The sequence below is a fragment of the Tyto alba genome, unplaced genomic scaffold, assembly GCF_018691265.1.
Source record: "Tyto alba isolate M040663 unplaced genomic scaffold, T.alba_DEE_v4.0 Super-Scaffold_38, whole genome shotgun sequence".
Lineage (NCBI taxonomy): Eukaryota > Metazoa > Chordata > Aves > Strigiformes > Tytonidae > Tyto > Tyto alba.
In genome coordinates this window covers 19,455,917-19,470,065 of record NW_024881313.1, presented here as the reverse complement: position 1 = coordinate 19,470,065, position 14,149 = coordinate 19,455,917, and the positions used below count along the sequence as shown (strand labels likewise).

The window sequence follows — 14,149 nt, the reverse complement described above, 5'->3', positions numbered from 1 at the left end:
CATTTAAAACTAGACCGTGAATCTATACTTTGTTTTCTTTAAATGTGCAACATAGAAGCCTATCTTCCACTGTGCTTATGGAAAAAAACACAAACCCAACCAACTGTTTTAAATAGCAAAACAAGTCAGGTGCAGTATGCAGAAACTGGCTTTATCAGTATAAGTTTTCCTACCCCAAATAAGTAACTTTGCGGGACAGAGATTAACAAGTACTTTAATAACTCAAGATGGATGTCTCTCCCAACTTTATAAAATAAAATTACTTTACGCAGAGAGTTAAATAACAACAAAAACAAAAACACACAACAAAACAGATGCTCCCTAATGTTTTCCTAAGGTCAATTCAAAATTTTTTCACAGTACAGGTAGGTTAGCCAAAGCTTAGCATCTTTGGGCACCTATCCAAAACAGAAAGCCACCTGTAGCTCCTTTATATGGGGAAGCTGTATAAGCTTTAGTAAGTATTCATAGCCTCTTCACTTCTTTCCCAAAATGCTTCCATCATAAGATATTTGAAAAAAAGAACAATACTATATACACTATCTCAGAAATTGTGCAAAGCCAGCCAGAGCAGCAGATAATCTTCATCATTAAATGTAAATTAAAAGTTATTAAAAAAAAAAAAATCAGTCATAGCTTTATAATTTTCTCTAATGTTTCTTTTACATAAAAGAAATAAACTACAGAAAATTATAAAAACAACAGAAATTTTGAAGTTTGCCAGGAATTTTTACCAAATACAAGACAACAATAAAAAGCATACTGGAAATAGTTACACTGAAGTATCTTTCAGTTGTGTTTAAAATTATGCTTCTATAAGAAAAATCTCCTTTAAATATTATCTGTAGTCCTTTATGTTTAAACTGAATTAAGCTTGAATAGGAAAATATTTAAAATTACTTTGTGTAAGAAGTCTGTGCAGGCTGCCCAGGCAGTACTGAGCTGGCAGATGGAGGAACTGTGCCTTGGCTGAGAGAAGAGAGCTGTTCTGGAGGAAGATTATAGCCTTGAATATGGCCCATCTGTGCACTCCCCGCCACCAAATATGCGTTACTTTGAGGTTGTCCCGGATAAACCTAGGAAGTTACATAAAGGAGTATTAAAAATAAAACAGAAGAAAATTTGGTATATCTGACTTCAGAACTTAAGGACAGCCTCTCAAACCTTTTTTCATTACAGATGTTTTAATAGAAAGATTGTCTTCTATTAGGTGCTGCAGTATGAAAAAATTACTAGATTTTCAAAGGACACTATTTACATTTCTAACCTCAGGCTCCAGTACCAAAAAGGTCAAACATAGTTTACAGTAAAACTGGTATTCCAAATTTTATTTTGATGACTATCACTCATACTAATTAAGAGCTTCTACTTTTGAATGAAAATACCGAAGGATTTAAATCATGTAACAAATAGCAGTCCAAAGCAGAATATGTTTTGATGTCCAGATGACTTTAAGTAGAATTATTAAAATAGCAAGCCTATAATGTATTATTTTCATGTTGTTAGTTAACCTATCATTTCATGTAACTGTTGAGACTGCCATTGTAAAATTATTTGAGCAGGGCAGAAGGGAAAAAGAGGTCTTAAGAAAATTTCAATTGAAAATAAGGTAATATTTTACAACTAACCAGAGGAAACGCTTGCGAGTAGATGTGTCAACTGTATTCTAAATCAAGTCTAAATTTCTAAACCCTATGTTTTTCTTCAATCATGAATTATTTGGCTTAACACAAATTACTAGAAGAAATTATCAGGTCTCATTCACAACTGAGCCCATGTAAGTTTACAATATACAGCTCTTCTATCTTAAGAACCATAATCTCAGATGACATATTCATACAAGGCTTATCAATATCACAAAAGAATTTCAGAAGGCAGCAAAGGCACAAGACGACTTAACTTTTCAGAACTTTATACTGGCTTATATTCACCCCAAAAATCCAGGGTTTCCCTTAAGAATCCCCAGAACCATGCCCATTTATAAAACCTGAAAATTATCTGATACAGTCCCAACATGATTGCTTAGCATATAAGAATGGAAGACAATGTTCCTCTTAATGACACTACAAAAACATACATCCTCTTCTTTAAAAGACACTGAAAGAAAATACATACTTGTAGGCAGCTAAAAATAACTAAATCTGCTTCAAGGTTTATGTAATACTGTGTAGGTATTAGTAAGTTCTCTTGAATTTTTTTTATTCACTTAAAAAGCAAGTAATTATTGAAAGAAGTTTGAAACGTTATATATTCTTATAGACAGAAAACGAATACAGCAAGTATGCATTAGACCATGGACTTAAACATTAAAATGTTTAAAAGACCTTTAAAAAATTACCATAGTATATGAATAAGCCAGAAGACCCAACTCAGAGGAAACAGTCAACTACATGGAAATGCTGTCATGAAAAAATTACAATTTTTAACTTCAGTAATTTAAATATTAAATGTTCTCTACTGATATTTCAAAAAAAGGAAATTAAAGATGAGATTGATTTTACTTTCTTTCTTTCTTTACTTTCTTTGATCCACTATGCAAAGCCCTGGCAGCTTTAGTTTTTAATTTTATATGCAACCCAAAGCACATGATGGGCTTTTTCCTTGATCAAAAAGAACTTAACAGGAAAGAACTAAAAGTATGAGGACCTGCAAAGAGAATATCCAAAGCTTGCAGCTAAAAACAAACAATTTTTTTTTTTTTCAATACTGTGTTGATAGAAAACACTACTCTTTCATTTGAGATTATCTCTGAGGGAGCAAGATGATTTTAACCTGGTACTAGGGTAATAATGGTCATAAAAAGAGGTTTCCTATTTGGGGGGTGAGGAGGGTGGGAAGAGAAGGGCAGAAATAGGAAATAAATTATTGCTTGCCACCAACATGCTCCACACTTTATATATCAGTATATATTTTAGTAATGTAGAGAAGTATACCGTAAAAAAAATATTTGAGCAAGTTTTGTAAAAAAAGTTAACTCGTGAAAAACTGCTTATGACTAATAATTTATAAGAAAGCAACCATAGCGCAATATGTACTTGAGAACAACAGTAAAGGTTATATACATACCTGAGAGCCAGAAACACCAGCTGACTGCATATAATACTGTTGGTTTTGTACTTTTGCATACATGGAATACATTGGGTCTTCATTCATCAATTTGTTATACAAAGAAAGAGCCTCCATTGCTTTAACATTGAGCTCTGAAAGTTCTGAATGTTTCCTATAAAATATATTTTACAGTTTATTCTACAATTTAGAAAGCTTCAGTACAGAACAAACAATACGGGGAACTTTCATGAGGTGTGATAAGCAGCATATTCTTATTGCCTGTGAAGTGATGCCTGACAAGTGCCAGAATGTCAAATGGTACAATACTTTAAAATATTATGTGACTAGGGAAAAAACCTTCAGTTCTCCTCTCAGATGAGAGGCTACTAATAAATACACTTATTTTCTTTGCCAGTATTCACAGAATTTATTAAGATATCATTAAGTAACAACATGGGTATTTCTAAGAATGAATCTTCATTTGAGTCAAAACACATGACTTTTTTTACCTGTCTATATCTTCCAACTTTTCATCTATGAGAGGTCCCATCTGGTGGCACATTGCTAGAATAGAAAGACAGTAAAATTTATCAGAGTAATAAAGATTTCCATATTGTAAAGTCAGAAAGCAGTTTTTAAAAAAAAAATCAGATAGAAATGTGTAGATGCTGGTCCAAATTTTTTTTTTAGAATCATTACTATAACTTCTTTGGCATACAGATTATAGTAACAGAGTTAGCGTCAAAACAATTTAATAATGAGATCCAGATGAAGTTTTCAGTAGTGGTACAGTTTAAAAGGAAAATAAAAGTACAGCAAAATAAAACCACATTTAACATCCAGGGAGTGTAAAGCTGAAATTATTTTGCATAAAAAAGTTCAGGTAAATCTGAAAGGTGATCTATTCTTCAAGGAAGAAAATTTGCCACCGCAACCTAGATCATATGCTCAACTAGCATTACTACAAAAAGACTATCTATGAAAGCATGTTGCAATAATTCAAATCATCTGCACATCAAAGACACTAATAGCACATTGCTATCTCACTAGAATCCTAACTGGGGAAAGAGGGCTTTTTCAAACCATTAACATGTGCAAAAGCCAATACAAAAACTCACCAGAATTAGAATGGAAAAGCATTAAAATAAACAAATGCACACACCCCTTGCCAACTTTCAGCACAAGGACATGGGGTTCATGTAACTATCAAGCAAACCACAGTTAACAGAAAGACAGCATTTGTCAAATGTAAAATAAACAGAGAAGGAAGCTGAAAAGGGACACACTATAGTCTAACCCAACTCCAAAATGCAAAATGTGCCCAGTTATCCAGTCAGTGAACTATTTACTAATTAAGAGATGTATTTAATCCCAAGAGCCACTCAACATTCAAACTGAGAGCTGAGAAAAAAAAGATTCAGGCATCAAAGATGACCTAAATGCATTATAAGCAGTTCTGGAATACTGTCTTCACTCCCAGTTTTCCCAAATTAGAGATGCAGGAGGAGCTGAAAGCCTCTGGGCCATGATGGGCAAAAGGGTATCGCTGATGTGTTCCTTGAAGGCAACTCCAAGTGGAAAAGGAGTTGTATGAAAGGCACTCATCTGCTTCTTTGAACCTGTGATCAGTAATACATTTGCAATAATACTGGGAAAAGCATTACACTGGTAAAACCTAGTGTAAGTACTGTCTATTTTTACATATAACACAAAGTGTGGTAAAAGGCATGACAAGGATTGCTTAGATGTCTGTACACTAACATGACAACTGCACTGCTGTCAACCACAAGCCCTGGGCTCCTGGAAGTGTTGGGATGAGCTCTCCAATCTAAAGACATTTGTGACTGGACATAAGGATGGCAGGAGAAAATGAGGTGATTTTTTGTCAAATATTGATCAGCACCTGCCACTACTGGTAGGAAACCAAGATCCAGCACACAGCTATAGCAAAATTCCTATAACCTATGCCAAAAATAGTAGCTACCCAAGGCCTACTCAAGTATACAAGTACAGTCTTGAATATGGCATTGTAGAAATATACGCAGCCATGTGTTTGGCAAGCACTGTTGTAGGTAGCTGGGGAGAAATCATCTGACTGCACTACAACTTTCAGACTCTGGGATCAGTCCCACAGGTTAAAATAAAATTCAGCACCGTTCTAATGATCTCACAATGTGTTTTGAAAGGAGACCCTAATGTGAGCCATACCTAGAGGTAGGCTGACAAGCATATCTTTGATTTCTTTGCCTCTGTCCTAGACCAGACACAGGCAACCTGCTTCTTAGAAAACAGCCCCTATAACTATATGTGGTACTTAAAACCATTCATGTTTCTTTTTACCTGCCTTTAGCTTTAGTGCAACTAGAGTATGTGCAGACACATCCCTGATGTGCAGTTACTAAACCAGGATTCATTTGCAGGTATGATGAACCAGATGGGCGTGAAAAGATGGGAGACATCCTAAAGCTTACAAGCTTATGCACTTTTTCCTGATTAACTTATAGATTGACTTGGAATATGCCATTTTCTTAAAGTCTGGTCCAATCCAAATTGTCAGTTTAAGCCAATGTTCTGTCTCGTAATTGTTAAGTTCCCTTCCAAAAATATTAGTGCACCTATCAAATCAGGTAGAATGGTCTAATAATGCCTCTTTGAAGAAGTAATCTGAATAATTTGAGTCTAAAGGACTAGTCTAATTTGTAGCACACTGTAAGGTATTCATTAACATTAAAGTCCTACAGAAATACACATGCAAGTAAAAGGCATGGGAGACACACACAGGTCTATTCTAAGCCTCAGAAGTATTCCTGCTTCCTCTCATGGAAACTTCCTTACACTCCTTTTGCAACTCATGCTGTGATACTCTAAGAAGGAAAAAAAATAATGGATGAGTAAGATTGAATAAAGTAATCTTGGGTCTTGAAAAGAAAAAAAAAATATATAATATAGTTTTCTTGAGAGAGGAGTGGGCTTGTTTTAAGTTAATATTTTGCATTTTGGTCTCTTAGATGTGGGAATCGGGAAGTGAGAAGATATTTACAGCTCAGACACTTTTCTCAGGAATGATTGTGGCATGCACATAAAGCTGAAGTAGTTTCAGCTTAGTTTCATTTTTTTTTGTTATAGGCAATTTCTAGAGAGAAAAGCAACAAAAAATACCCATGAGATTTTCTTACTCTCAAGATGAAGCAGTTCTGGGAGGTCTGGCTGGTCATCAGATGGATCCGCACTTTGTAACATCTGCAAGAGTTGGTCCATTTTATCCTAGAACACAAATTGTGTAATTAGAGCATATGTGAGGGAGAGAATTAACACCTTCAGGATAGTAAATTAAAGCAGCTATTTTTAACAGCCATTTGGTTGGATCTCTTGGGACTTGGAAATCACCTAGACTAAGAAAATGGAAATCACACACGCTACTTTACAGGAATGAAGATGCTTGAACAAGGAAAAGCCAAATGATCAGAATTATTAGTAGTAACAAGTGGAACACGCAGAATGCCCCTTTATTCTTAAAAGCCCTTCTAAAGAGTATTTTCTGAGCAATTTCTATTTTTCCATTCTAGTTATTACATATGCAATACCACCACCTAGTGGGATTAGTGGAAATGTTTTGAGAGAATACACTGAGAGATTACTGTGAAAAGAAATGAGTCCTTAAAACTAAATTCACTGAAAAACTATCCTGCATTTTGAAAATGTATGAGGCCTATTTGCACATAAGCAAAGTCATTACTAATATATATGAAAGGCCTTTTTTAAGATCATGTTTGGAGGGGTTGTGTGGTTGAGTTCAGAGTAAGTCATCCTTGATTAACCAGTTTAAGTGCAAGAAAATTAACAGGCATAAACTCTTTGAAAACTGTGTCTTGGAGTGAACTACATTGCTTAGCTAAACACTACATGTAAACGATAAAAAAAAATCACTTTTTAGCTGAGTACTATCAAATAAATAGCCTTTAACAGGCCAGAGATATATAGCTTGCATCAAAGTGGAAACTAAAATCATGCTTTTTTCCTCCTTAACCCAGGAAAGGCGGGAAGAAGCCAAATGAACTACTTCCTCAAAAATTATACTATGGTAATTTTAAAAACAAAACACAACATTAAAATATAAACCAACATGGGATTACAGAAGACAAAAGCTGGAAGGCACCTCACAGCAGGCCTGAGCTAAGCTATGTCAGCAGATTACAAACTACTATCCCTTAGGAGAAAGAGTACTTGAAGCAGGAGTTAAATAAGACTTTAGGAAGGCAGTAACTGATTTTTCATTTCAAAAAAACAATGACAGAACCCTAACTGAGAAGGAGAAAAGAAAAAGGCAGGGAAAAACATCCTGGGATGGGAGTTCTTGGGAACCTTGCAGAATAACTGCAGTGAGTTTGTGCGAATATTACAAAATATTAATTACAGATCAACAAAAAGCTCACAGTTTTCAGAGAATAAAAGATATCTTTCAAACTGGGAGAAGACAGTTGTCGTTATACTGGAAATAAATCTAAGCATTCAATATGGGCATCTCTGAGGTATCCTGAAGTACTTAAAGCAAAAATTTAAAGCAATGTATCACTGCACACCAAGGTTCTAGTTTAGGAGTAAACAGCTGCACAATCCTGGAGTACGGCCCTAAATGGAACGCAGTTTCCAAACTCAGTTTCAGAAATTCCTAAGAACTTCAAGATACATGAACAAATTAGAATACCGCTGACTTTTATTTCATCAACTTTCCCTTCCCACTCTCTTTTGATTAAGTTCTCCTGATATTTCAAATTGGTTTTGAAGTACAGAATGAAAGGGTTAAATACCACATATTTAAATATACCAGCAGTTGAAAATCAGTACTTTAATCATGCTTACTTCATCAATATAGACTGGTTCGGGCTCAGGTTCTATTGTCTCTACTTGAATTTCATCACTGAACTGCACTGTTTTCTTCTCAGTTTTCACTACAAGATAAAGAGGTAGATTTTATTTCTTAAAATGAAAATAAACAAAATAATGACATAAATGTTATACAGCTAGCATGTTTCCTACATTCTTTGCATTTGAAACATCTACTATGAAAATTTTAAAAATTGGTATTCTGTTGACAATTGAAGGCCAAGAACAGCTCCACAGACTTATACAATATTCTTAAACAAATATGTAAATTGCATTTAAAAAAAGACATCAGTTCACACAAGGTCAACAGAAACATGTTTTATCAAGTAAATGTCTTTAACAGTCTCCCTGCATATAACATGTTTATTAATAAGTAATCGGGAAAACAAAGAGAGAATGATTGGAAGAAAGAGGGCTAATAAGTCAGGTTGAAGAGAAAACATCTATGCCAAATTGGAGACTTTTCTGCAGAGCAAATTATAGAATTGAAAATTCTCAAATTTTGCTATTCCTTCTCCATCAAAAAGTACGTGCAAAAGTATCTCACTCTTTTGTAGTGAAAGCCACAACAAAAAAGCTGCCAAATACTACTCTTATCATACTACTCTTATCAGTTAGTCTTAATATAGACATGATGACTCCTACAGAATGTAATTCTGCTGACCTGCTCATACCTTTGGCACACTCATATTGAGATCACAGATTAATCTTGCAAATCCATCAGATTTACAGAAATCAATTCTAGAATCTTAAAAACTTATTTAATAAAAATATTAAGTATTAGAAATTTAGAGTAGGTTAGACTGATATAAATAGATACAAGAAGATAAACAGTATGCAGAAAAAACCCTCTCCTTCCATTATGTGTAGACATATACCTACAGTATGTAGGTTTCCTGATATGTTTGAACAGTTGTAATCTGTCTCCAACTCCTATCTGCCATGGGGCTTTCAGTTTTTTCTTGATTAGATATTTGCCATTGCAACCAGGCAAAAAGGCAATTTGGAAAAAAATTGCTGTTGTCTACCTTTATCTAGGTGTCAATGGAGTTGTTAAATGAGTCCCAAGAAAGCTACTGACAAAGCCAGCAGTAGACAACATCCTATTTTTCAGCAGATGCCAGCGTGGGCAACCTTGGTCTGACACATTAAGATACGACTGTTGTTTGTGAAGGCACAGCAAGGGCTCCTCAGTTTTACTTTGAGTATCACATTAACTTGAAATTGAACTCTATCATAAGGGAAATAAGGGAAGTAAATCACTACAGAAATATCCCTTGGGCCATAGCAAGGCTTAGCATATATATATATATATACATATATAAATGTAATAATACTTACTCATTTCGGGCTCAGCAGAAAGATCAGCTGTTACAAAATTAGATGGAAACAATCCTATACCCTGATGAGTTTCACCTTTCCACCAATTTGGATCACTAAAGATAAAAAAATAATTTAAAACCCTGTAACATTAAAAAAAAAACGAAACTGACATGGAATCTTCCTCAGAATTGCACTGTACAAGGCACTTATATTACTTGTACATAAATACAACTTGTATACCTACAGAAATGTTTATACACAAATCTTTATGCGATTACATTTGTATGTAAAAATCTAGGATAATTTAAAAAGTGTTTAATATGTAAATATATTTTATTGCAATTGTATTCCAATATGTGCTTCTACATAGAATCCCAATTGATTTTTACAGTCTGATATACTTCTAGTAGGCTTCCTATATAAAATTACCTGTCATCAAGGATAGTTATAAGTTCTCCAGCTTTAAAAGTTAATTCGTTGTCTTCAGCAGCTTCAAAATCATAGATGGCACGAACCTTTCGGCCCTCATGTTTGTGATTTGTTAAAAGGCTTGAGGTGCTCGGATACAAACTGGAAAGTGTTGTTTGCTGTTGCCTTTGTTCTTTTAGTGACAGTTCAATAGCTACAAAAGAAGAGTTATTCACATGAAAATTCCCTATTAAAATAGGTTGAATTATATGAATATTTAACCCTGAAAACTTTTAGCATTCCTGTTGCATCGTAATCAACTTCTGTCTTCCACTTAGAAATAATGGTAAAAAACAAAAACATGTTTTACAACTACAGAGCACAATTTTGCCCATAGATTTACTGAGGCTTTCAACATGGACAGAATGAATAATAGCACTTAAGCACAAACAGGATAGTTCAGTGAAGTCATTGATTATTTTATCATTATATTATTGCTATTACTTTGAACTGATGTATTTATATTCTTACTAGCATATACATGATGTTGAATTTTTCCAGATCACTTGAAACATTCTCAAAAGATACAGCTGTTCAGGTAGACAGTTTCTCTGTTAGATAAGGAGTCTTTAGCCTGGATTCATGGAACCCGAGAACTGCAGAGATTGGCTGAGGTTGAAAGACAACTCTGGAGGTCATCTTGGCCAATCCCCTTGTGCTGGGTTTGTGTGGTGGGGTTTTTCATAGCAGGAGAGGGAGCTACAGCAGTGGCCCCCTGTGAGAAGCTTCTCGAAGCTCCCCTGGCTCCAAGTCGGACCCACCTCTGCACCAAGGCTGAGCCAATTAGCGACAGTGGCTGCACCTCTGTGAGAAGGTATTTAAGAAGGGGAACCTGAGAGGGGGTTGGGACTTGTGAGGAGGAGTTACACGAAGAACACCTATGTGAACACCAAGGTTCTTGGAAGGAAGGAGAAGGAAGGGGAGGAGGTGTGCCAGAGCAGAGACACCCTGTATCCCACGGTGAGACAGCAGGGCCACCCCTCCTGCCACGCATGGAGGTCTGCAGTGGAGCAGAGGCCGACCTGAAGTCTGTAGAAGAGCACACACTGGAACAGGCATCTGCACTTAAAGAAGGCCAGGACTCTGAGGGAAGCAGCAGTCCCTGCTGCTGTATTTTGGCACTGGGAGGACTGAAACACACAAGGGTGAGCCACGCCAGATCAGTATGGGAATGGCTGCATCCCATGGGAAGGACTCATGGTGGAGAAAGTTCATGCAGTACTATCTCCAGTGAGAGGGGAGTCATGTGGAGCAGGGGAGGAATGTGTGGCATTCCTCACCCCACTTCTCCCAAGAAGGAAGGAGCAGTGGAACTGACTGTGAACCCCATTCCCTGACCTCTGCACCCCTGGGGGAGGAGGTAGAGAGATCGAGAGCAGAGCTGAGCCCAGGAAGAAGGGAAGGGTGGGAAGAGGTGGTTTTGGATGTGGTGGCGCTTCTCACTGTCCCACCTTGTCTGTTAAGTGTTGGTTTTGTTAGTGTTTGAATTGATGTTCTTTTTCTTCCCCTAATGAGTGTCTTTTGCCCATGATCATAATGGGTGACCCACCCCTCCCTGTCCCTATCTCAATTCCCAAGCCTTTTACTCCATTTTCTCCTTCCAAGTGCTGGGGAGAAGGGAGCAGTGAGAAGCCACATGGTGCTCAGTTGCCCTCTGTGTCAACCCATGACACCCCTGCTCAAGCAGGGTTACCTTGAGCTGGATGCCTAGGACTATGTCCAGATGGCTTTTGAGTCTCTCCAAGGATGGAAACTCCACGACCTTCCTGGGCAAACTGTGCCAGTGCCCAATCATCCTCACAGCAAAATAGTGCATCCTTAATTCATAATTAAGAAAATTACTTCTGCTTAGACAAGCAGAATTTTGTCCATTTCTTTTCTCTCCCTATCATTCCTTGAATAATTTTACATTTCTTGGTCATTTTCAATTAAACTTGACTGAGCAGAAAGGTTTCACTCATATTAAACTCTTCCAAGTTTGTGAAGAAAATTATCATGTTTAAGAAGGGACAGAGCAGAACACAAAAAATTCTAGAGAACCCATGCAGAAAATGAACCTTTGAAACACAGATCCCTTTAAAAGTAGACTTTGGTGGGTCAACTGTTGAAGAAACCATTAGTAACATATACAGATGGGCTCATGATAATTTAAATAAATCAATGTTATATTAGATTAATAGCTAAATAAAAAAAAATTTCTATCAAAGATGAGAAACTGCAAACATCCACCAACTACTAGTACAAGAACTTCCCCTGAACAGCCATTGTTAGAACTTTAAGCCCAAAGCCATGCTATGTACAAGGGCTAACATTTGATGAATTCACACTGCTGAAGTTTGACCTCAGAAAATAGTATTTAGACCATAAAGATCAAACCACTCTAAGAATAACTTCACATGTCTGTTACAGCACTATTAAATGACCTTTAAATATACCTTAGTACAACAGTAAATCAAAAAAACCACCCTAATTTTGTTTACTGGGCCTGCAATGAGACATATAACAGCCACTTAGGCTTACGGCAACCAAAGCCTTAAAGTATACTACAGAAGCAGTATTCAAAGGAATAAAAGTTTAAAGTAGGATACCACAAATACTTTGAATACAACTTGTATTATAATCCTTATTTTCTCCTTTCATCAAATGTTTAAATTGCAAATGAATGTGCTTCACTTGCCCAAGGAAGAGGGAAAATCCAAGTGCAGAACTTGTATCAAACATTTTCATAGTGGAGCATGGCCTTAACATGAGGTTTTGCAGATTTTTTTTTTACTGAGTTGTTTCAGTTTGGCAAGGGAAACAAAAGTAAAAATCAGGAATTTTTCTTATTTTTTACCCATACAATAGTTTTAATCTCTGACCCTCCAAGAAGGGTATAAAAATAAAGGAATAGAAATCATAACCACCATCTATAAATACACTATTCACATAAATGAAAGAATCAAAACATTTGTTCCTGCACTATTTGATATTTACCAATATATTCATCAGGTCAGCAAGTAAATGGACTCACCTTTAGCTAAATCCTCCTCTTCCTTTTTGTTGGCCACTGTACCAGGATCTTTGGCAACTAGAGCTGGACTTGCTTTTGCCTGTTCTGCAGCCTAGCCAAAAGTGAAAGACATAAAAATGAATTCAGCAAAAAAATGACAACGCATTAAGTTCACCATTTTGATTCGTATTCATCTGCAATATAAAAACCTAAAGTAAGCCAGAACATTTCACCCCTCAAAGGAATGTTTTATTAAGACAAGAGAGATTTCATTTTGTTTGCCAAACATAATACAGAATTCAAGACTACAAACAGTTAAATACAGAACTGAAGATAAAACGAATTTGTAATACCCTTTAAGAAGAACCACAAAATCTAATATACCTGTGAACCAATAGCTGGGAAAGTAACTCCTTGTTCCTTAAGATTTTTTATCATAGCAGATATTAAACTCAGCTGTGGGTCATTCTTGAATTCATCAGTCCATTCCACCATAAGGGCTTTCAGCTTTTCACACACTTTTGGATGACCCTGCAAGCACAGCAGAAACAAGTTAAAATAATGTAGGAATCTGTTCTGTAATTCCTTCATTTCAAATAATGTCATGTTACTGCCAATATAAATGATATAGACACTTTATTTTTAAGTCAAGTTTGTACCAGTACAATACATACTAGGGCCAACAGAGTAAAACAAGGTTATATAAAAGCCCTGTATTATCTCAATTTCACCAAATCTGTATTTAGTGTTTCACTGCTATTATTTAACAGGAAAATTAATTTGTATATTCATAAATTAACATACCACACCCCACCTCCCCTGAACAGAATATGTAAGTAACTGTAGTGTGAAGTGGCATTCAGGAAGTTCTCTCTCACAGCCACAATCTTCCCAGTAGTATTGCATCTTTCTCCCTGCCACCACGTTTCTAGTCTTCCAAAAGTAGATTCCATTCCACTTTCAGATTACCCCAATTCTCAGTCTGATCTAGCTTTTCTATGAATTGTATAAATCAATGCAATACATTACCTTATTCAACACATTGCTTACTTCACTGGCAAAATCTCTTGAACACACTTCTAAATGAAAGATTTTACCACAGTTTGATACACATGCTCCTAGAAGCTAAAGAAAGAAAGAACAAAACTCAGAGAAGATTTTTTTTGCAATATAACTTTTCAGGAATGAAAAGCACTACATTAAAAAGAACCTACTGTTAATGCTTGCATAGCAACATGGGGATCTTTATGGTTCACTCTCTTCATAATAGAACGGAGACAGTCCTTAGGTCTAAAAAACACAAGACATTTAAAAGCATATAATTACCTATTGCACACATGACAATGTTAACAGACAGCAAGCTCTCCTGAACATTGTCAGTAAATTATTTAGTAGCTTGTAAGTGCAACATTAAAAAAAAAAAAAACAAACAAA

At 35.8% G+C, this 14,149-nt stretch overlaps 1 protein-coding gene across 1 annotated transcript in view; it reads right to left on the bottom strand.

The window, feature by feature from the left end:
* STAM (signal transducing adaptor molecule) overlaps positions 1-14,149 on the bottom strand; it is a 34,941-nt gene that overhangs the window by 5,204 nt on the left and 15,588 nt on the right. Inside the window, exons 3-13 of the mRNA XM_042802072.1 lie at positions 13,930-14,005; positions 13,745-13,840; positions 13,100-13,246; positions 12,737-12,827; positions 9,685-9,877; positions 9,274-9,368; positions 7,909-7,997; positions 6,225-6,312; positions 3,558-3,612; positions 3,067-3,220; positions 901-1,076 (exon numbers count right to left, since the gene is read on the bottom strand). Of these exons, the coding sequence (XP_042658006.1) occupies positions 901-1,076; positions 3,067-3,220; positions 3,558-3,612; positions 6,225-6,312; positions 7,909-7,997; positions 9,274-9,368; positions 9,685-9,877; positions 12,737-12,827; positions 13,100-13,246; positions 13,745-13,840; positions 13,930-14,005 (1,260 nt within the window). The remainder of the gene's footprint in view (positions 1-900; positions 1,077-3,066; positions 3,221-3,557; positions 3,613-6,224; positions 6,313-7,908; positions 7,998-9,273; positions 9,369-9,684; positions 9,878-12,736; positions 12,828-13,099; positions 13,247-13,744; positions 13,841-13,929; positions 14,006-14,149) is intronic.